Source organism: Pocillopora damicornis, chromosome 12 (assembly GCF_964200805.1).
Source record: "Pocillopora damicornis chromosome 12, jaPocDami1.2, whole genome shotgun sequence".
Taxonomy (NCBI): domain Eukaryota; kingdom Metazoa; phylum Cnidaria; class Anthozoa; order Scleractinia; family Pocilloporidae; genus Pocillopora; species Pocillopora damicornis.
Window position 1 is genome coordinate 2,675,172 of NC_142681.1, and position 21,480 is coordinate 2,696,651.

Genomic DNA, 21,480 nt, shown 5'->3' on the forward strand with positions numbered 1-21,480 from the left:
AAACCGCAGATGAGGTCATGGCAGCCATAAAAAAGCTTGCAGTACGGGAGGAGAACGCAATGGTCGCCCGTGTGCAGCTACACAACATGCGGCAAGACCGGGATGAGACGATCCGTAGTTTTGGTGCCCGCCTTCGCGGCCAAGCTGGTGTTTGCAAGTTTTTAGTCACTTGCCCTGGCTGCAACATAGAGGTCAACTATACGGAAAACGTCCTTCGCGATGTCCTCACACGTGGCCTGGCTGACAGTGAAATCCAATTAGACCTGTTGGGGGAACGAAACCAAGACATGAGCCTTGAGGAGGTGTTCCAATTCATTGAGGCAAAAGAGGCCGGCAAACGGTCAGCAGGCCGCCTGTCACAAAGCCACAGTACAGACGCCGCACAAAGTCAGTATCGTCGTACCAAAAATGATGAGGTCAAGCAACGTAAGGATGGGGACGCGAACGAACTGTGCTCTTATTGCAACAAGAGAGGGCATGGCAAGAGCGCGCCGACCAGAATCCGCCGTCATGACTGCCCAGCCTATGGCGCCATCTGCGACAAGTGTGGACGGCAGAACCACTTTGCCAGCGTTTGCCGCAGCAGGGGCAAAAGCAACAGGCCCCAACAGCCACCGACACCCATTGGCAAGAGCAGAGAAACGGAAAGCGCAATTTTTGACTCACTTTGCACCACAACTAGCCTCAGCAGGCCAAGCAAAGGAGTCATCTCACTCGACCACCACCTCTACTGCCACCTAACCGATCACTGGGTTCGACAGCCATCCAAGCCTCAACCGTTCATAACGCTTACAGCGACAGCCCATCCTGAAGACTACACAGCCCTTGGATACAACCCACCCAAATCACAGTTGGCAACAGCACAACTCTCTGCTATGGCTGACACAGGCTGCCAGAGCTGCTTGGCTAGCATAAAAGTCATCCGTCGCCTGGGCCTCTGTGAGAGTGACCTGATACCCGTCACTATGAAAATGCACGCTGTGAACAACAAAGGGATCAGCATCCTGGGCGCAGTCATCTTAAGGTTCTCGGGCAGGTCTCCATCCGGAAAAGCCCTGGAAAGCCGACAGATCGTATACGTGACAAGCGACTCAGACAAACTTTTCCTCAGCCGAGAGACATGCATGGCACTGGGCATTATCACTAAGAACTTCCCCATGTTGGGGGAGACCCTAAACACATGCAGCTCAATCGAGCCAGACACAGCCTGCAATGCAACTGCATCAACCCCGTCAGACAGAGATATGCAAACTTCTGAGGGCTCAGACAGCCCCCCATGCACCTGCCCGCGTCGCATCACACCGCCACCAAAGCCCACAACCACCCCTTTCCCAGCAACAGAGAACAGTCGGATGAAGATGCAACAGTGGCTGCTGGACTACTACCGAACCAGCACCTTCAACACATGCGAGCACCAGCCGCTACCCCTAATGGAGAGCATCCCTATGAGGCTAATGGTTGACCCCCAAGCGAAACCAGTCGCACACCACAACCCCATACCAGTGCCACTTCACTGGCAAGAGGAGGTCAAGGCAGGACTCGACCAGGACGTCTCACTGGGTGTCCTCGAACCAGTGCCAGTAGGAGAACCCGTCACCTGGTGCCACCGCATGGTTATATGTGCTAAAAAGAATGGCAAGCCCCGCCGCACAGTCGATTTCCAGGCGCTCAACCTCCACGCGACACGTGAAACCCACCACACGCAAAGCCCCTTCCACCAGGCACGTTCAATCCCAAGCAACACCAAAAAGACCGTGTTTGACTGTTGGAATGGTTACCACAGCGTTCCCCTCCATGAGGACGATCGACACCTCACCACCTTCATCACTCCATGGGGTCGCTACCGCTATAAAACAGCACCTCAAGGCTACATAGCTTCTGGCGACGGCTACTCAAGACGGTTTGATGAGATCGTGTCCCACGTTCCAAACAAGACCAAATGCATCGACGACACCCTTCTCTGGGCAGACAACCTTGACCAAAGTTTCTTCCAGGCGGTTGACTGGCTCGACCTCTGCGGACACAATGGTATCATACTTAACCCAGACAAGTTCGTCTTCGGAGCCGACACCGTCGAATTCGCAGGATTTGAGATCACCCCAAGCTATGTGCGACCATGCAAAAAATACCTTGATGCCATCCGCAACTTCCCAATCCCAGCCAACATCACGGATGTCCGCTCCTGGTTTGGCCTGATCAACCAGGTCTCCTATGCCTTCGCAGCGACTGAGCGCATGTTGCCATTCCGCCAGCTCCTCCAGCCCGGCACCCCTTTCCAATGGACCGACGAACTGCACACACTCTTCGAAGAATCCAAATCAGTGATTATCAGTGAAATCGAAGAGGGTGTGCGTATCTTTGACAAATCTAAACCAACCTGCCTGGCAACCGACTGGTCCAAAAGCAGCATCGGATTCTGGCTGTTCCAGAAACACTGCCAGTGCCCATCCCCCGAACCCTTCTGTTGTCGTACAGGCTGGAAGATCACTTTGGTTGGGAGCCGTTTCACACACGCCGCTGAATCACGCTATGCCCCAGTAGAGGGCGAAGCCCTAGCCGTTGCCGAGGCGCTTGACAAAGCACGATTTTTTGTCCTGGGTTGCAGTAACCTGTTCATTGCCGTCGACCACAAGCCCCTCCTAAAAGTGTTTGGAGACCGGTCCCTTGAAGATATCACCAACGCCCGGCTCCGCAACCTCAAGGAGAAAAGCTTACGTTACCGGTTCCGAATGGTACACATCCCTGGCGTGCGACACAAAGCTGCCGATGCTGTATCCCGCCATCCTACGGGAACCACCAAACCAGACCTGCTAGTCTTGCCAGACGACATAGCCGCGGCAACCGCAACCCTGGCCGCTCTCCCGCAATTAGATAACTCCGGACGCTCCTTCTTGGCCGGCATCCACCACACCGAACCACAACCGGGCACTTGCTCCATCACCATTGACGACCAGCTAGCCTCATCAGCCTCATCGGCATTAAACACTATTGCCGTCACATGGGATAGGGTCAAGCTGGCCACAACAAGCAGCAGGGCAATGACCCAGCTAATTCATCTTATCGAGACTGGATTCCCTAAATCCCGTAATGAGCTACCACCTGCCCTTCGGGAGTACCATCAATTTCGCGAACACCTCTACACAGTTGATGGCATCATCCTCTACAAGAATCGCATCGTGATACCACCCTCCCTCCGCCAGCATATCCTGACTGTCTTGCACTCAGCCCACCAAGGTGTGACTTCCATGACAGCACGCGCCGAAAGCACAGTGTTCTGGCCAGGCATCACCCCAGCCATCATTGCCCTATGGGAAACCTGCAACCACTGCAACTGCATGGCACCCTCTCAACCGAGTTCACCGCCCTCTCCAGTTGTACCCCCAGCCTACCCGTTCCAATGTGTTTGCGCCGACTTCTTTCACTACAAAGGGGTTACCTACCTTGTTATCGTAGACCGCTACTCCAACTGGCCCATCGTTGAGCGAGCAAGAGAGGGATCTACAGGCCTGATTGACTGTCTACGACGAACCTTTGCCACATTCGGCATCCCAGACGAACTCGCAACAGATGGCGGCCCTGAATTCACAGCAACAGCCACACACCAATTCCTGAAAGACTGGGGCATACACCACCGTCTGTCGTCAGTGGCATTCCCACACTCAAATTGCAGGGCAGAGATTGGCGTCAAATCAGTCAAACGGATCATCACTAACAACACTACCCCATCTAGTATCCTAGATACCGACTCCTTCCAGCGTGCAGTCCTTCAATATCGAAACACACCCGACCCGAATACTCAGCTATCCCCTGCACAATGTGTCTTCGGCAGGCCAATCAAAGACTTCATACCTATCTTACCTGGTCGCTACCAACCACACCCTACCTGGCGTGACACCCTCGCGACAAGAGAGACAGCACTAAGAAACCGCCACATGAAAGCTGCAGAGAGATGGTCTGAGCACACCAAGCGACTCCCACCCCTGGCCGTTGGTAACCATGTTCGCATCCAGAACCAAACAGGCCCCTACCCCACTAAGTGGGATAAGACAGGAGTCGTGGTCGAGGTTCGCCAATTCGACCAGTATGTCATCCGCATCGATGGCTCAGGGAGGATGACTACCCGCAACCGCAAGTTCTTAAGGAAATACCTCCCGGTACGGACCACACCGCCCCATCTAACAATTGATGACGACCTGCGTCATCTTGCCATGCTGCCACACAGACCGCCCAAGCCAATCGCCCCCACCCCAGCACAAGCAGGGATGCCCCCACAACCATCCCCTGCACAGCCACTAACTGGGCCAACCCCGGCAGCAGTGACACCTGACCACCACAGCCCCAGCCCAAAGCCAAATGCACCACAGATACAACTTAGCAACCAAACACCTCCCCCATCTCCTGAGCACCCCTCGACAGCAACCCCACGAACGCACGCGTCCAGCCCCCAAGCAGATCCACTGGCACCGTCAAGCCCGTCGAAACCCCCAGAACGACCAAAGAAACCTCCCTTAGCCCTGCGTCAGCTACGAGACTTTAACTCCAAAGGACTATTGGAACAGTGACTTAGTCATTAGATCTATGAGATAGTCAAATGACACTATTCCATATTTAAAAATGAATGTTGTGCCGCGTAGCACTGGGAACACAAATGGTGAAACAGAGAATTAACTCTGAAGTGTAAATTAAAGTGCTATTTAAACCCATGAATAACCCATTGGGCGTTAGCCCTAATAAAGGGAAACAGGGAACCACACGAGGCAAAGAAAAAATCTTTTGACCTCGGTGGGAATATTCCATATTTAGTTTTGTTCTTTATTTCAAATTAACATTTGTGTTCTTATCAGTCTTCACTATCCCCCATATGCAAGCATGAGGAACACTAAAGACTTGGGGAGAGATAGAGCAGAACACAACATTAGATGAGAGATCTGGACACTAGTTATGATTTGCCCGATAGGTGCCTGGCGCGAGCCACTTGTAACAAGCTGTACTTTGCACATGTTTCTATCATTCTCTTACGAGGATGCTCGCCTTCCTTGAATAAATCTCTCGATGAAATAGACAAAGTCTTATCTACTAAAGAGCAAGAATCCTTAAGAAAATCTCTTTTGGTTATTAATTTAACTGGAATAAAAATTGACGCTAACCCTGGGTTTGCTTAATCGCGCTTTGAACAACCCGGCCCTGGTTACTGTTAAGATAAGAAAAATAGTTAAACAATGCTATGACACACAAACACGAAATATTTAGACATGGAAAAAAATCTAAGTTTCATAGCATTTTGAACTTCATCACAGCTTCATGTTCCAGTTGTTGTTATAAAATTTAGTCTATCTCTTTCAGTTTTTCAAGATACTGAGTAGATTGACATGTTTTTTTACATTTTCTCTTGCAACTAACCAATCCCATGCAACTATTCAAGTTACTATTCATGTTACTATTAAAATTTTTTTGTTAAACTATGGTATGACATGCAAACACCAGAACTTTTAAACATTGCAAAAAGTTTCATAGCATTACCAACTTCATAACTTTCTTGAAACTATTCAATTTACTATTATTCATGTTACCGTTACAAAAATTAGTCTCACTCATTTAGTATCTGAACTACATTGTAAATGAGTAGATTGACATGTTTTAATTATTGCATTTTACCTTGTGACTAATCGAGTTAGTATCATCCAGGTTACTGTTAAGTTAAGAAAAATTGTTAAACAATGCTGACACACAGACACGAAACGTTTAGACATGGAAAAATCTAATTTTCATAGCATTTTGAACTTCATCATAGCCTCATGTTGTTGTTATAAAATCTACTCTATCATTTTCAGTTTTTCAAGATACTGAGTAGACTAACATGTTTTGTTACATTTTCCCTTGCAACTAACCAATCCCTTGTAACTATTCAAGTTACTATCATTCATGTTACTGTTACAAAAGTTAGTCTCCCACAATCAGTATCTAAACTACATTGTAACTAAGTAGATAAACATCTTTGGTTACATATTTGGGTTTCACTATTAAAGTTGCTATTGTTCATGTTGCTCTTTAAATACTTCGTCTTTCTCATTTAATCTCTCAACTAATTTCCTCCTCTGTTTTTGTATGATTTTAGCTAAATTCATTGAACTTCTAACGCACTTATTAATCTTTGATTACTACTAGTTATAAGCAAAGTAAAGACCTCAAGTCAGAAATACACATTCTGAGATTTTTCCCCATAATTTTTTGTTTACAGTGTATATGCACAATACCTAAAAATCTTTCTCTTACCCAATCCAAGATTTAATAGATAAATCAGTGTATTTAGCAGGGAAAAACTGGAACTATGGGTCGATATGATATGGGAAATAAGTCATAATCGAGAACAGAGAAAGACATAGATTTAAAAAAATTTCTTACCTTTCTCACACACGTGTGCCTTTGAGACGGCCGTGGTAAATTTTTCTCATTTATTAATCTAAATCCCTCGCTTTCCTCGGTATTGAAGGTATACTCTTCATCAGAGCTGTCTAAAAGGAGGGGCATATTTCATTTTCTTTCTGGAGGAACCAACGGTTTCCTTAGAGTCCGAGTCGGAGAGCTGATTTTCATCCAGCGAAGTGCTCGGAGTTGAGGCGGCGATTTCGTCACCATCGGGAGCTGTTTCTTCAGACTCTTGTTTCTGTTTTCGCCTTCCAGAAAAACTTCTCTTTCTTTTCTTCCTGTAGACAGATCTACTTTTCTCTCCGAAAATTTTCGATATAACTTTTCCTTTGATTATAACTTTTCCTTTGCTGGCTCCGAGTACACCGAGTGTCACATTCGACCAAAACTGCCTCTAAATCTATCCCATAATGGGTTTGACCCTAGAAAACCATTCAGATAAGACTACATAAAGTATCTCGTTAAATCCTGCCCGTTTGGGAGCTTGGTTGCCAGAATAACACATCATAAACAACTGAAAAATCCAAAAAATGCTCTTCTCGTTGCCATGGTAACCACACATTAGCCAGAGCGGGAATTTTGAAATCGCTCAAAAAGGCAAAAATAGTGAAAATAAGTAGAAAATTATTTTTCCATAGCGAAGTTGAATACCCAAAGCTGCAAATTCCGAGGAAAACAAAAAACTCAGTTTTTTTAACAAATTTCAGGTTTACCCCCGCCTTAATGCAACAAGCAACCACGTAAAAGAGTGATGGAATGACCGAGTCATAATCACATTATATCAAATAATTTTATTCATGACGTGTTTCAGTGACAAAACAGAGTCGAGTTGCAAAGATACGATTGAGCTTTGATACAAATTTCACACTAGGAAAAAATGAGCGTCGTTTGAGGCAGGTGCTAATCAACATGATTCCCGTCTCTTCTTAGTAAAAAACGAAAAAGTGACAATGATACCTCGCATACTTCTTTCTGTTCCTTCCCAGTGCACCCGGTGCCATTCGAAGATCGCCTGAGCCTCAAGCTCTTTCTCCGTCCCTGTCGAACGTTGCTCGGCATCTCAGATTTACAATTTTTCCTATCGAAACATTTCTTCGTACCCACATTTGAGTCGACATAACGGTTTGCCAACTCAGACTTATCCAAGGGAAAATAAATTTCAACCTCGTCTAAGAAGTCACGTGGCTTACTCTCTTCTTTTACCTCGCAGGGAATTTCCTTAACAGCGAAGCCTTGGCCTCCCAATTCTCCGAAATTATTGATTTCTTTTGAAATCTACAGATTGAACGTTCATTTGGTTGCCTCGATTTTGCCTCGGCAACCAGTCATTTCACACCCAAGGACGTTTCACGCTCAGTCGATTCGTACCCAAATTCAAACGATTCGTACCCAGTTTATGTCAGTTCGTGTCCGAAACGTTGATCGATTCGTACCAATCATTACATTCAGTGACGAACAGAGCCTAGAGATGTCACGAAATACCTTAGTAAAAGGGCGTGAAAAGATGTTGATTGTTGCATAAAACAAGTTAGTTGAGTCAAGCGAGTAAAATACACGTTAAGTTCTAACTGGGTACGAATCAACTGGGTACGAATCGACTGGGTACAAAACGTCTCTGAGTGACAAACAACTGTTAAGCTTTGCCTCTCTCCGTTCTCTGACTGTTTATGCATATTCTCCATACTGTTCTCTGTACATTTCAAAACATTTCTGTACAAACAAAATCCAATCGTGACTTGGTCACTCGCCTTTCCCCGCGTTTTCATTGGCTCCTTGTGACATTCAACTTTGCCCTGATTAGCATTTTTTCCCAGAAGCTTCGGTTTTGTAACACTTCAATCAAATGCGCTTTGACAAGGCTTTGATCACTGACCTCAATTGAGACGAATGAGTTTCAACAAAGAGAAGAGATCTGGGCTCCAAAAACTATAAGATTTAATTCCAATGGTCTTCTGACGGCCTAGCTGTTAAAATAAACGCCTTCATTATATCGCCCGCAGTACCCATGGGCAATAGGAAGGGAATCCTGTCTTCTGATTGGCTATCCGAGCGGGCAAGATGGGCCCGAAGAAGGCCGAAGACAGTAAAAAAAAAGTAAAACATAAACGATTCTCGTGGGTTTACTGTGCTTCAAACACAGTTGGGCTTTTGAAGTCAAATCTTTTTGCCATGTTATAAATCCGTTACTGACAAAGCTTGTTCGGTCAAGATAGCTGGATACTTGCCTCGTTTTTTTCTTTACGCTTTTATTGGCCTCGACTTCCATTCGTTTCATAAAAATCGCAGAAAAAAGGGAACTTGGCTAATATACAGCCATCTCGACCTCACGCTAAGTTACTTAACACATGTCTTCTTTTTTTCTTTATGGACTTTTCTGCCACAAACCTCTGGGATATATCTTGAAAATCTTTCAATGGATGTTGATGTCGCGAAACTGCCCCTTTTGTGTAGTTAGCCAGGATTGAAACACAATAACTGAATGTAATTACAACATCAACCGCTTATCGATCTTAATTTACATCACTCGACAGGATTGAATAAAATTTGCATTTTTACAATTGTTTGAAAGATATCGATTGCGCTGTATTAAACTTTTTTTCGATCTTTCACCCGGAGCGTTCTTTTCCATCAGCAAATTATCAATTCCGTTTAAATCCATCAATAGAAAATGTTTAAAAAATCACTTAGGAAACGAAAAAATGTGTCTCAGTTGAAAAAAGTGTTCAAACATAAAATACGATTTAAAAAAAAGCGGTCACATTCCATCAATGACAATGCAGTTCCTAATCAGTTCAAAAGTACCCTCTAAATTTATTGTATAATTCTACGCAGTCGAAAGGCAGCTGTTTGCTCCACTAGGAACATGATCTGCGTTTTTATTTTCCTGCTCTCTTTCAGCTGCTCACGGGTTAATTCCACATGATGTCGTAGCAATGAAAGAGTTTGAGGAGTTATTCATATCCGTAGTATTACAGTAGCCGATTCCATTGTCGCTTTAGAAGGATTGAAAAAATTATTTATGATTCCCATTTTTTTGAAATTATTTGCCAACACAATCACCGGCGGATGCTGTTGCAACGAATAAATCGAAAGAAGTGCTTTTGACTCCCACGTCCCTAAGCTAATTCGGCTTCGAAGTGATTATCAAGCAAATCTTCACCGCTCCAATGGAAGGACTGAAAGAGTTTTTGACTCCAACTCGCTTCAGTTTATTCGGCTACATGGTCGCAATCGTCTATTTCTTCGCAGGAGTTGTATTTGTAGGAATCACAAGCAAGTTGAGACTGAACGAAAGGAGAACGTTTCTTTGCGATTTCAGCGGCGCATAACCGGCTGACAAACTATTTCTTCAGGCGCAGTGCTTTGACAAGTATGAACAACATTATAATACTCCGCTGCCGCTTTACGTTTTTGTCCTATTAAATTTTTCTACGGTGATTGTGGTATGCCTTGTTTACAGTTGGTGTTTCGTGAAATCTCGAGTGGATAAGCTACAGGCGGCGTTAATACCAGACGCAGAAAACCCTCGTCCACGGCCTAGAGTCGAAACTCGTTGTATTTTCTTCTTGTATTTCCTTCATCTCGTCGCACGACTGTCGTTGGGGATCATTCTCGCGGTGTTGCAAAACTTCGTGTTTTATTCAGGCGGCTTCCAAGTCGCATTCGTCTGCATTTCCTTCCGGAGACTGGAATCATTGAATGTCACAGAAAGCGCTTCGTCCGCAAAAAGCGAACCTATTACATATTGTCACAACTCCGTTGCGTCTGAAAAGGGCACATGCGCACAGTTGGTCCTTGCGGTTAATGTCATATTTGCATTTCTAGTCTTCGGGGAAATTGTTTATCTTGTAGTGCGAGCATTTCGAAGAAGCAAATTCGCGTCTGACTCAGAATTTTGTGCAAATTATTTCTTTCACCAAAGCGTGACAGCTCTGACACCAGCTTGCTTTCGGCAACGCATGAAAAGGAGAATATGACAAGAGACAGAATTTCTGGAACCACTTATCCACTGTGGTAAGGAAAGCGCAAATGAGCGGGTTTCTTTGGATAAAATATTCGTCGATGTGATCATTTACACCGGAAGAGCTACTGACGAATTTCTTAGGGAATGCAAAAGGCATCTAATATACGACTTTTACTTGAAGCCTGAAAGTAAAAAAGGATCTGTTGAGATCAAGACGCGCAAAGAGCTTTTTCTAGCCAACGAAGATGCCGACAACCCTCGCAAAATTCTTATCGTTGGTCGCCCTGGCATCGGGAAGTCACTGCTCTGTCGAAAGTTGCTTCGGGACTGGAGCAAAGGGCTACTTTTCCGTAACATTTCGGAGCGTTTTAGGTATGCCTTTTTGTTCCAATTTCGATCATTCTATGCTGAAACAACAGAGAAGATTTCCCTTTGGCAATTGTTTAATCGCGCTGCTTGTGTGGAAGGACCAGTGGACCATGGCCTTTTTCAAGAGTTATTGGACAACCCCGAGACAATCCTGCTTGTATTTGATGGCTTAGACGAGTTTAAGGACCAGAGCAGTTGTACTGCAAACGAAGCCGCACGGTTCGGTAATTCTCCTATCGAAGAAATGCCGGTATCAGCCTTGTTCGCAAAGTTACTGCAAGGTAAACTCCTTCCCGATGTAACAGTAGTGATGAGCTGTAGGCCAACAGCACTGGAAAGCGTCGAGGTCTCATATTTTGAGAGGACTGTGGAAATTATGGGATTTACGGAAGAGAAGGCTCACAAATATGTGAACAAATACTGCCAAGGAGACGGCCACACTGCAGCCAGAATATGGGAGCATCTGAGTAGTAACTTACACTTGTTGTCTTTATGTTACATTCCTGTGAATTGCCGCATATTTTGTTACTATCTGAAGGAGTTAATCGAGCCATCTCCACCTGACGCAGGAAGCGTCATTTTGCCCACAAGACTGACGGACGTGTACCTTGGAGCCCTAAGATTGTTTGTCTTTTCACATCATCCTGAATTTCGAGATAAACCATTTGGAGGAAATGAACGCTTTTCAGATTCGGTTGAAAAGACTTTGACTGATCTTGGATCGTTGGCAAGGAGAGGTATAGAGGAAGGACGGTTAATATTCGATAAAGAAGAAGTCGCAGGAATGACAAATTGTGATTTGCTGACCCAATTACCTGACGCAAGGTTGTCACCGGTGGAATTCAAACAGTGCTTCAGCTTCATCCATTTAACCTTACAAGAGTTTCTCGCGGCAAGAACAATTTCGAAGATGGAGCCAGCTGAACTGAAGATCTTTATCACTTCCAACGCTGACGATCCAAAGTGGCAGCTTGTCATTCAATTCATTGTAGGATTGATCCATGGTAAAAAAATGGAGGCCATCGAGGGCATTGTGTCTTGCCTCCAAGATTCGCTGGTCTCAAAAACACCAAACAGAACGACAAGAAGGAAAGCTTTACTCATGATGAACTGCCTGTACGAATACAATGACGAGGCTACAATGAAGAGAGTAGCTTCAATGTTAAAGCAGAACAGGGATTTCCACGGATTGATTCCGTTATGGAAATGTAACATCACACCTGTCGATTGCACAGCAATTGTTTACCTCTTGAAACACATTGAGCCGCTAAATTACTATCTTGAGCTGACTTACAATTCCTTAGGAGATGGCGGTTGTAAAGAACTTACAAAGCTGCTGAAAGAGGGAGGTCCAGTCGGACTGGTGATAACCGAGAACAAAATTACTGATCAGGGCTTGATTGCACTGTTAGAAGCTATCAATGCGGACAGTTGCAAACTAAAAAAGTTGAACCTTGCTATGAACACCTCGATCACTCCAGAAACTTTGGGTCTTTTATGCGAGTCGCTGAAAGAGAGGAGTTGTAAACTCTCCCATTTGAACCTTGCAGGACTCCAGCTCACTGATCATGTTTGACACAACTGTGTGAGTCACTTCAGTATATGAACTCCTCATTGACCCACCTGGCGCTGGACAATTACGACTTCTGGACTGACGCGCTTATACTAAAGCTCTGTGAAACACTTAGACACCCAAACTGCCAGCTAACCTCGATAAGAATTTCGGGCCATAAAATAACAAATCAAGGAGTACACTACTTCTGTGAAGCACTTGAATGTAAGCACTGTAAACTTACATCGCTCAACCTGACCAGCAACCGAATTACGGCTGCGGCGCTACCAAACTTGTGTAAAGCGGTGAAGCACCGGAACTGCAAACTATCGACGTTACACATTACTTCTTGGAACATCAATAACCAAAGCAAACAGAAGCTTGAGGATGCGCTCGAAGCTGACATTTCTGCAAGAAAACATGTTCCTAAAAAACAAGAACCCTCGTCAAGTTTCAGTGGAACATCTTTCAAACTTTAGTTTTTTCATACGGTACACTTGTAGTTCTTGTTATCAACATTTTACAGGGAGGGGGTGAGAGAGAAAAAGGAAAATAACTTAAATTTGGATTAATTGCCCAAGGACTATAGCTTCCTAAATGTCATTTGAATATGCCTCGCGAAAGAGGTATATCAACATTTAACAGGGGGTGAAAGAGAAAAAGGAAAACCACTTCATTTTTAATTAATCGTCGCGAGGACTGTAGCTTCCCAGATGTCATTTGAATACGAAAGAGACGGATGCAGTCGAGTAAATACATTTGCAAGGCTATGTTTCCAGGCATCGAGCTCAGCTTTTAATTACAATTGCTTTAGCGAAAGGTAAACTTAATCACTCACTGCCCGATCGTTAAGCACTTGATCGAACAAGATATTCTCTCAACACTGGCCCAGACTTTTAGGATTACTGACTTCCCCCCTCCCCCCCCCCCCCCCCCTTACATCAGTCTGTATACGTACCACACTTTTTACCAAACAATTTCTGTGATACTGACAAACTTGTTTGAAAGTTGAAAGTTTTTTTTACTCCATGACCTTAATGTTACATTCAGGGTTTAAGAAAGAAAAGTTAAATGTTAGTCATTTTTGTTTCAATCAAAGTATTCCCTCTGTCCCTGCATTTCTAGTCTACTGATTATCTCGCTTCTGTGAAAAGCCAATGTCGTTCTTTGAGATGCGTCTTTGCACCCGTCTGCAACTTTAATGCTTGAATAGAACGTGTCCGTTTTAAGCGCATAGGCAACCCTCGTCACTATGCATATTCTTCATACTGTTCTCCATATATCTCTTAAGGGGCTGACAAGGAGAGTTTGTTGAACAATCAAGAGCTTCTTTCGTCGGTGATAATTAATGTTTGATTCACGGGTGAAACTGTGAGGAAAAATCTTAGATTTGGGCCTATTTTAAGTTCTCGAATCTCATACGAGGGGGAAAAAGGAAAAACTTCATGCTCACATTCGAGCCTGAGCACAAATGCCGCAGCATCACAAACTGACTCGTGAGCCAAAAAATAGATATCAGTCATATTCATACTTTGGATCACTGTCAAACAACGTGGCCAGGAATCGTGGCTATTCCAGTAATTAGTTCAAATAATCGAGATTTGATGAAAAACGTTTACACACAGGGAATCCGTGCTCCCGATTCTATGCTTGGGTACAACGTCTCGAATTTGCATAGTCTTTCTGCCGAATTCCAGCGTGATTACTATGTAAGCAAAGCTTTTTTGTTTTTAGTTCCCAGTGCTAACTATACCACTCAGCCAGGATTATGCGTTCTACCCTTTCAAGGCCCTCAGTGAACATTCATATTCACATCAAAAGCGAGGGCTGTCGAGATCCAAACCGAACTCAAAACACATGCGGTTTCGCTTACATCGAGGTAAGTGGAATAGACTTCTCTCCATGGCAGGGGATATAACGTTATAGCTGTTGATAGCACAACAGGTAGGAAAAACTGCTGAGTATTTGACTCCATTGACTTAGTCCACAATTCCCTTCTGGCTTGTCTTTATAATCTCACCCAGTTCGGCAGTGATACTCTTACATTGTGCCTCATTTCCCCACTATCCCTATCACCGGTAAAACAGTAAGTACACGGCAAAATGGTAAAAAAGCCATTTCCAAATTCTTCTTGTGCTCCGCTAATTTTTCGAGAAGATATCAAATTAATTGTCTTTATTCTCATGCATTTGATACGCATTAGAGCTCCTCTGCTGGTGATCTCCTCAAAGAATATCTGAACAGCCTCAACAGAAAGTATGTCAAGGGTAGAGTATAGGATACAGCATGTATCGAATTGGGTACATTCTAATTTAAAGAGACCGAGAGGTTATAAAATTGTAACCTCTATGCTCCGACCCAATTGTAGCCTTGTAAAGGCCAGTGTTTCAAGTTCCAGCGGCAGTCACCCACCTGATATTCTGTAATGTACCCCTCCCCAGTATGTGTATACAGGCGAAAACTGTTAAAAGCGCCCCCCCCCCCCACCCATTCATCATTCAATTCTTTACCTTTAAAAGCCAAGCAGATTAGTTGGTGACCATTTCTTTTATTCTCATTACCTTCATGTGTGATTTAGGGGTGATACTTTGAGGAGAAATTAGGTGCCAGTCTCTCTTAGGAGTTAAAGGGTTAAAAACCAAGCAGATTAGTTGGTGACCATTTCTTTTATTCTCATTACCTTCATGTGTGATTTAGGGGTGATACTGTGAGGAGAAATTAGGTGCTAGTCTCTCTTTGGGGTTAAAGGTTTAAAAACCAAGCAGATTAGTTGGTGACCATTTCTTTTATTCTCATTACCTTCATGTGTGATTTAGGGGTGATACTGTGAGGAGAAATTAGGTGCTAGTCTCTCTTTGGGGTTAAAGGGTTAAAAACCAAGCAGATAAGCAGGGTACTATTTAAGAAGTCTCTTGATTAATTTTACATTGAATGGTGAAGTTTCTTGGCGTTAGCCAAGGTCATATTTTATCTTATTTTCGTTTTTATTCTATTTACATTTTTATCATTTAAACAGGTTGCATTTAATAACAGTACTTATGAACTGAGAGGCTATCCTGTATAAATATTCGTTATTACTATTATTATTATCATAAATTCCGGAATAATAAAGCACAATGTATTAAAAACCCGTCATATCCTTGTAATGACGTTTTTATATACTGTAGTATCAATATTGTTAATATACAGCAAAACTGTGCATTGCATCCCTTCTGTTTAAGTCTATTTCGAGATGGATTAGCCAAGCCATCCACATGGCAAATGTGTACATGCACTGCTTACAAAAAAAGCAATTAATTCATCAAAAAGTCGCGCCCTATCGAACGTACTTTAGGGCTCAGTTACAATTAACCCTTAGAAGTAACCCTTACATCAGTATGCATATTCTCCATACTGTTCTCTATACATTTTACATTTAGTTGGTGATCATTTCTTATATTCCCGTGACCTCAATGTGTGATTCACCAGTGGTAGTGTGAGGAGAAATAAAATACTGGACATGTTTGTGGAAGAAAGTGAACAAAGAGCTAGGCGGGAAGAGTGAGTAAATAACAATCAAATAACCACATAATCGCGATAAACAAGTCATTTTTGAAGCTGAGGCAAAAAAAACAAAAAAACAAAAACAAAAAAACCAAAACAAAACAAAAGAGGTCAGTTAATGCAACAAGCAACCACGTAAAAGAGTGATGGAATGGCCGAGTCATAATCACATTATATCAAATAGTTTTATTCATGACGTGTTTCAGTGACAAAACAGAGTCGAGTTGCAGAGATGCGATTGAGCCAGGTCTTTTCAGTTCTGGTGGCTCGATGGTTGACGATTAAAAACGATACTAGGAAATAGCCAGACCTGTCAAGTAAGGTTGGAACCACAAACATGTGTTAGTAGGCTAATAGCAAAGGCTAACATCACAATCACTTTGAAGACAAAGTCAAATTTGTTAACTTCATGTAGAGATCAATTTGGGCGCAAATTAAAAACTTTATCCCAAAATGATTTTCTTTGATCTTCCATAAGGTTCTCAGTACCAACGTCAACATATCAAACGGTTATCTCAAAGTGTTATTTGGTGTTGTTTAAGAAACGAGTTAAGAGCGATACAAAAACACTACATTACCTCTTCAGAAAACGTTCTGAAGAATACCACTTGTAAGCCCACGATGTGTGATTCACCTCTTGTAGACTGGCACACCTTGCATACCTGAGGGATGTGGCAGATCTCGCTTTCTGGCACGAAAACAGAATTCACACCTACAATCACATTAGTTGAAAACTTGTCAGAAAACTTATTAATTCACGCGAGAAGTGGAGGGAATATTCCTGCCCATCAACCTCCACCAATCCATAAACCACACTGGGCCGGCTATTTACACGAGGTCTAACCCAAACCGCGGTTTTACGTAAGCAGTGGGCTTTACGTATTCTCTGTAAGACGGTTGTTTTATTAAATTAATGTCCTTCCACTGTTAACTTTCGGCCCTCTTGACACTGTTCATAAAAATAAATGCTCAGAAAAAAGATTGAGCTAAATTTAGGATTGTTTGGAGCGCGGTTTTGTATAACGGCTAAACTTTGTTTAAATAACGGTCCCACTGTGTTTCGCCCACGTTATGAAGATAAACAGAAACCAAACAAAACGAAGACAAATCAGAGATCGAAATCAGAAATAAATAACATCAAGGGCCAACAGTCTCTACACTTTTGCTCTTTTCACTCTTAAATGTTTTTTTCCTGACGGTATTCAAGGTTGCGATTTAACAATCCCACCGACAATTTTAATTAAATAAGTGAACTTATTGTTTACTACCTGAAAAGTCATCGTTTTTTGCATCTGCAACCGGGTAACCCAGGTTTAAAATTTCGCAAGCCCCCTTGTCGATAACATTGATACTTTTGTCATCAATTGTTTCCAACATCCCAAAAGAGCTCCGCAGTAATTCCGGAATCTTTTGTGGGAAGGGTCTAACAACGACGCGACCTACAGGGACGAGACGACAAAATCAGCGAACTAGAATTAATTACAGCTCCGAATTAAAGGTTAACTCTGTTAACGAGCCTAATGGCCCACTGATGCAGCTTATTCCAGGTTTCCTACCATGAAAACTAACAGTATTGCTATTTTCCCAGGAGGAGATGAAAATCCAACAAAAGGCATCACCCGGCATTTCGTCAGACTTCCCTAACAACCCACTTGTACCCATTTATACTCATTTGTCCCATTCATACCCTGGGTGAAGAGAAGAGCTAAAGGGATTTTAAGTGCATTAACCCTTTAAAGTGACTAGCGTCTGATTTCCTATTAACAATATCACCCCATTAAGGTCATTATAATAAAAAGAAATGATCAACAACTAAAGAACCTGTTGATTGTTTAACAAATTCTCCATGTCAGTATCAAAAGAAATACATCGAAAAGAGTATGAAGAAAATGCCTACTGATGTTAGGGAGTTAAGGTTTAATTGTGAACATTTTAACCTGGTTATCATGAAAAGGTATCCGTGCCTCCTATACCGAAGATATGGCTTATTTATATTATAGAAATGCCTGGAAACCTGCTTGGGTTGTGCAACAGCTCTACTAACTCACCTGCAACAAGGTTGCTTCCACATCGGCCACAACTCAGTATTGGATTGCCACCTTTAACTTCTGGTTTTTCCTAAAATCAAATAATGAAATAAAAGTGATGTGAAAAAAGTGATTTTCCGCAAACAACATAATGGAATCGACCGTAGTGGTTCCAAGTCTATATTGTACTCCAGATGAAGATGAAAATGTAACCATACTACTATTAAATCAAAACGAAAGTTGACTTCGTAATTTAGTGAGACTAATACGGCTTTTTAAATACTGACCACATGACATAATGCTACAAACAATAAGGCACCACCAACGTGAAATTTCACACTAGGAAAATGAGCGTCGTTTGAGGCAGGTGCTAATCAACACGATTCCCGTCTTTACTAAAGTGAAAAACGAAAAAGTGACAGTGATACCTCGCATACTTCTTTCTGTTCCTTCCCAGTGCACCCGGTGCCATTTGAAGATCGTCTGAGCCTCGAACTCTTTCTCCGTCCCTGTCGAACGTTGCTCGGCATCTCAGATTTACAATTTTTCCCATCGAAACATTTCTTCGCACCCACATTTGAGTCTACATAACGGTTTGCCAACTCAGACTTATCCGAGGGAAAATCAGTTTCAACCTCGTCTAAGAAGTCACGTGGCTTACTCTCTTCTTTTACCTCGCAGGGAATTTCCTTAACAGCGAAGCCTTGGCCTCCCGATTCTTCGAAATCACTGATATCTTTTGACACCTGGATTGAACTTTTGCTTAGATCACTGTATCCATTTTCTACAGTTTTAGCATGACTTGATGTGTTACAGAAGGAATTCATTTTCGAAGAGTTTACATCTGTCCTCACTTCTCTTTCAACTGGTTTATACGTGTCAAATTCCTGCTTAACTGGTGAAGGCGAAGGACTGGACTGGGGCGTAGCAAACAGAACAGGAGAGTAAGACAGCTGTTCATTTGAGTGGTTTTCGCTGGCATGATTAAAGTCAACTTTCCCAACCGACACCTGGTTGACAAATTTCTTGTCCTCATTTACCTCATTGCGCTTACTTGATAAAACATTTCCGCCATTTCTTGGTGTAAAATCAGAAATCGATTCCATCCCTTTGAAAACGTGCCTCTCGCTCTTGTCTTGACCAACACTTTTCCGCTTGAATTGCGCAAGTTTTGAGGCAGCCCTCTCAACACTAAGAGATACGCCATGGGGAGTGGCTTCAGAGAGTGCCGAAGGGGTCAAATGAGACGCAGGCATAAACCCAGAGATTTTATTTCCTTGATAATTGACAGGCGATGTTTGCTCGGCAAATGGTTTAGTACCAGTGTGTTGAACCGGAGTTCTGGGATCAAGCTGTGGAGACAGTCTGTCGTCCTCAAGTGGTTTAGTGCGAAAATGAACGCCTTGCTCTTTAGCTGGAGTCTCCACTGTGCTTTTGCTCAACTGGCTGAGTGAGCCCGGGCTGCTACCGGAAGGGCATGGATCTAGTTTACGCGCAGTTGCAAATTCTTTCAAGGACGACATAGCCTCATTAAAGTTGTTAAACTTTGCAATTCTCTTTCGGACCCATTTGGATATCCCTATATAAATGGTTACATTTTGTTAGGTAAAACTAAGCAGACCTTTTGTGAAGTTCACAGATGTAGTTTCTTACCGTTTGTATACTTTGGAGACTTGTTAAACCGTTCATCTATCAATAGAATAGCTCCCCAGTCTTGCCTGTGAAAATCAAATTGTTAGTTGCCAGGCCGCTTAGGAAGGACCAAATTTTAAGCCAGAGAGCCTCTAGTCCGTCGGCCCTCTGAAGCCTTAATCCACCCGCAAACGTAATTATTGAAATAAGACACTCTATTCAGAAACAGATTAAGTGATTATTAAGGATTTCTTCGAGTACTCGCTCGCCATTGTAAACATGCTCCCTTTTTTTCCCTTTCCCACTAACTGATAGCCTAGCACAGCCTAGCTAAGTGTAAGTTAGGTGTGGACTGCCTACAACGAAGTAACCTGACAACAAATAAGTACCAAATAGCCATGCGATCTGTCACAGCCTTGTTGTAATAGTTTCTTAGACTAAAAAACTTATACAAACAATATGATACTTATCGTTATAATAGTAGAAGTCTAAGATTGACGAAAGAACTCAGTTTCCGGCAAGCCATTACAGTCTGATTGGGAAAACGGCAAAGTTTAGCCGTTATATGACAACTGTGTCCTAAAGAATTCTAATTTTGCCGAACCTTTATTTTTGTGAGCAAAAGAGAGCCGAAAGCTAACAGTGGAAGGAACCCTCCTTTATAGAAAGCTTGAAGTCCACTGATCGTGTAAAACCGTTGGTTTGGGTTAGACCTCGTGTAAATAACCGGCCCTCCGAGTTTGTACCAGTTTAGTTTGCTAGCCTGTTTTCTTTGAGTTCAATTTTAGGCAGTTCATATAAAATAAGACATACTCACTTATGGCGAATGCATCTTCCTAGAGCCTGAAAAAAGCATTAAGATTTTAGATATTTTTGTAATAGATGTTTATTCTACTACAAATATTTCGACATGCGAACGGCGATGTAATAGGCTCTTCTTTCTAAATTAGGCCGACGAGAATGTCAACTCTATTGAATCCTCCGGAAGAAAATTAAGGTATCATCACTCTGCATTGTTTTCAACTGTGTCGCCTCGCAAAAAAGGTAATAAACGGTATAGGCATTTGGTTCGAGCCCTAACAGGCGGATTGTTTTGTATCCTTGAGCAAAACACTCAAATCTCACAGAGCCTCTCGGTACAGTTCGATATTTTTCATTTACGTGCCGGAGACGCCACTGTGAAATTTTTTTAAGATACCAATATGGAAGAGATCCTCGCAGTTATGAACTCTACTTAGTGAATAAGGCCTGAAAATAATTTAGGCACGTACGGGATTTAAACCCATGGCCTTTGCAATACCGGTGCAGCGCTCTCCCAACTGAGCCAACAAGCCTACTAGGAGCTAGTCATTATGTTGGTTTTCTTCAGTCCTTACTCACCACTACTTGAGTAATGTTCATAACTGAGAGGATCGCTTCCATGTTCTTTTCATCAATCGCAGTTCACATATGATTTTCATTTATTTACAGTCATTTATTCACCACTTCGAGAATTTATTTGGAACCAACATAATGACCAGCTCCTATTTGGCTTGTTAGTTGTCAGTTGGTAGAGCGCTGCACCGCAATCGCAAATTTTATGGGTCCAAATCCCGTACGGACATGATTTTTTTCCGGGCCTTATTCTCTCCTACTTAAGAAGTGTTCATAATTGCGAGGATCGCCTCCATATTCGTTTCTTCAACCGCAGTTCACATATATGATTTTCATGTATTTAAGATTATGTTTTGCAATAACTTTTTTTTACTTTTCTTATTTCCAACCAGAGGGCCCCTTATGTTTACTGCTTTTCCAGAAAGCATATTTATGTATGAACATATTATTTCACTTTTCCACGTGAAGCTACTTGAACGGGAGTCTGGGAGGGAGTACATGGGGATTTTTTCTAGACTTCCACCGTTTTACAGTTGCGTAAATAAGCTTTCGATTAGAGAACCACTTCCATCAGCAACAGTCGTGTCTTTCCT

At 42.9% G+C, this 21,480-nt stretch overlaps 2 protein-coding genes and 1 long non-coding RNA gene across 3 annotated transcripts in view; 1 reads left to right on the plus strand and 2 right to left on the minus strand.

The window, feature by feature from the left end:
- Nucleotides 1–6,828, minus strand: part of LOC149036080 (uncharacterized) — a 28,629-nt gene extending 21,801 nt beyond the window's left edge. Inside the window, exon 1 of the long non-coding RNA XR_016181842.1 lies at nucleotides 6,403–6,828. This is a non-coding gene — a long non-coding RNA (uncharacterized LOC149036080). The remainder of the gene's footprint in view (nucleotides 1–6,402) is intronic.
- A 2,765-nt stretch (nucleotides 6,829–9,593) lies between these two features.
- LOC113684797 (NACHT, LRR and PYD domains-containing protein 4) lies at nucleotides 9,594–12,925 on the plus strand. Its single transcript, XM_027202202.2, is given in 2 exon segments — nucleotides 9,594–12,330; nucleotides 12,333–12,925. Coding segments are annotated over 2 exon segments (3,195 nt in total). The 3' UTR covers nucleotides 12,791–12,925.
- Nucleotides 12,926–15,276: 2,351 nt separating this feature from the next.
- LOC149036083 (uncharacterized) lies at nucleotides 15,277–20,354 on the minus strand. The gene is made up of 7 exons (XM_089189981.1): nucleotides 20,331–20,354; nucleotides 19,535–19,599; nucleotides 18,310–19,460; nucleotides 17,903–17,972; nucleotides 17,123–17,293; nucleotides 16,433–16,566; nucleotides 15,277–16,164 (listed from the first exon to the last, which is right to left on the minus strand). The coding sequence occupies exons 3-7, from the start codon at nucleotides 19,402–19,404 to the stop codon at nucleotides 16,108–16,110; spliced, it is 1,527 nt and encodes a 508-aa protein (XP_089046107.1). The 5' UTR covers nucleotides 19,405–19,460; nucleotides 19,535–19,599; nucleotides 20,331–20,354; the 3' UTR covers nucleotides 15,277–16,107.
- Between the last annotated feature and the right edge of the window lie 1,126 nt (nucleotides 20,355–21,480).